The sequence below is a fragment of the Echinops telfairi genome, unplaced genomic scaffold (genome assembly GCF_000313985.2).
Source record: "Echinops telfairi isolate 266 unplaced genomic scaffold, ASM31398v2 ScPeMD7_41;HRSCAF=154, whole genome shotgun sequence".
NCBI lineage: Eukaryota > Metazoa > Chordata > Mammalia > Afrosoricida > Tenrecidae > Echinops > Echinops telfairi.
The window spans coordinates 1,108,241-1,110,594 of NW_022103939.1; the positions used below are offsets into that span (position 1 = coordinate 1,108,241).

The 2,354-nt window shown below is 37.5% G+C and overlaps 1 protein-coding gene across 1 annotated transcript; it reads right to left on the reverse strand.

The window, feature by feature from the left end:
• Nucleotides 1-312: 312 nt before the first annotated feature.
• LOC101647073 (olfactory receptor 56A3-like) lies at nucleotides 313-1,260 on the reverse strand. Its single transcript, XM_004717049.1, has one exon. It carries the CDS (start codon nucleotides 1,258-1,260, stop codon nucleotides 313-315), a length of 948 nt encoding a protein of 315 aa, XP_004717106.1.
• Between the last annotated feature and the right edge of the window lie 1,094 nt (nucleotides 1,261-2,354).

Below are 2,354 nucleotides of genomic sequence, written 5' to 3' on the forward strand. Positions count from 1 at the left end.
AGATGAAGCTTACACTGTAAAAATTTGCAGTCTCAGAAACCCATAAGGACAATTATACTATGTTCTGTAGGATTTGTACTGAGTCAACGGCAGTGAGCTTTTCAGTGACGATACAAAACTGGCAATAAATGATAAAGGACTAAGAGCGACGTGAAACCCTAAATAATAACATGATGATTGGAAAAGAAACCACAGTATCTAATTTACTAAATTTTATATTATAATTCATACGTATAAATTTCAGCTCACTCACCCATTACTGACTCATAAATCACCATACTGTAGGGATGCAGAAGTCCAATTCCTGTTTTATTACCAACCCTTATTCAGTAATCTTTGAATTCCTTGCTTAATCTCCTGGGTGCGCACCCCATAAACAATAGGGTTGAGAGCTGCAGGGATGACATGGTGAAGAAGATTGAGTAAGATTGGTATCTCAGGGGACACCTTCTTCTTAGCTACATGAGTGAGGATGAAGACCAGGAGGATGGTGCTGAAGAAGAGGATGAGGATGAAGTGGGAGCCACATGTGCTTAGGGCCTTGGTCATAGCCCCCTCTGCCTTGAGTCTCAGCACAGCTCGAAGTATGAGCGTGTAGGAGAGGAAGATAAGGATGAGGTCCGATCCTAGTAGGGTCCAACCTGCAACAAATTGGTAGATGCGATTGATGGTGACATCATCACAGGAGAGCCTGGACACAGACATATTGGCGCAGATGCAGTTCTCAATGATATTTTCCCCACAATAGTAGAGTCGTCCTGACAGGATGGGAATGGGTAAGGTTATGAGGACATTCCTGGCTAAAACAAACATGGCAGCCTTGATCACAAATCGGTCAGTGATGATGGATGGGTACCTCAGTGGTTGGCAGATGGCAACATAGCGGTCATAGGCCATGATCATGAATATGCAGGACTCCATAGCCAGGAAGCAATTCATGATGTACATCTGGAGGAAGCAGGCAGAGAAGCTTATGGACCTGAGGTCAAACCAGAAGATGGCCAGGACCTTCGGGATGACAGTGAGACAGAGCACAATGTCCAGCATGGAGAGAAAGCTAAGCAAGTAGTACATGGGCTCGTGCAGGGAGGCCTCCAGTCGGATAGTGATGAGGAGAATAGCATTGGCCCCCATGGCCAGGAGGAAGAGGAGGCTGAGGGGTAAGGACAGCCAGATCTGCCAGCTTGGGGACCTCACAAAACAATTCAGGAGGAAGTCTGAAATCTCAACGAAGACGGTGCCATTTTGCTGAGTTGTCATATTATGTCATATTTCTACAGCTTTCTTTTAGTGATCTGTAAAATTGGGATGAAAATTAACTACTTACCTGAGATACATGAAAACAGACTTTTTTTTAACCACAGAGCATGTTTTTTAAGCTGTGCTGCAGTTTGTGGATTCTAGCAATTTATGCTGAGCAAAGTGAATATATGTATTAATCTTATGTCATGTTCTAGGTTATTTCTATGGCTTTAAATAGTGAAGTAGTTTGAGGTAGTATGATTTGCTTACACATACTTTTTCTTTGATATCTTCTAATAGAATTTTTATGCCTTAATAGAAACGAATAGGAAAAAACTATTTGGTATATGAGTAGTGTAGAATTTATTTTCAGATTTTGAAAATGTAAAAGCATAGCTTTAATAGATTAAAAATCACTTAGCTCAGAAGAATCTGTTAGTAGTTTGTAAGACAATTAGATAATCAATAAGCTAAAATAGAAGAGCAAATTAATACAGTGTAGAAATATGAGTGCTCACTAATATTAAAGTTAAATATTGATGAACTTTTGTATTCAATTGTATATATGTGTATATACATAGTTATGCATATTGGTTTATGTATAAATTGAATTTATTACCATGCATAATATTAGAAAATTCTGACAAATTCACTTCATTGATCAGGTAATTTAAATATTATTTTATGAGCATTTTGTTAGATTTAAACATGCATAGTCACTCAAATGAGTATTCCCTAGCAAAATTTTCCCTTCACTTTTAGTAATCTTTCTTCTTGAAGCCAAAGCTTCTACCTGAAACAGCTGCTTGTCTTTCAGATACTGTACTTCTTGTTGGATTTATAGATCACATTTTCTATTTCCAATAGTAGAGTACATTAATTGTTATTTTCGCATGTTTGGAATAAATTATATTCATATTATATCATATGGGAGAAATAAAGCTAGAAGGGTAATCTCTTTTTTTTTTCTTTTCTTTTTTTTTTTAAATCAATTTATTGGGGCTCATACAATTCACCACAATACATAGATCAATTGTGTAAAGCACATCTATACATTTGTTGCCCTCATCATTCCCAAAATTCGCTAGCCTCTAATTTTCCTTTTTTTCCCC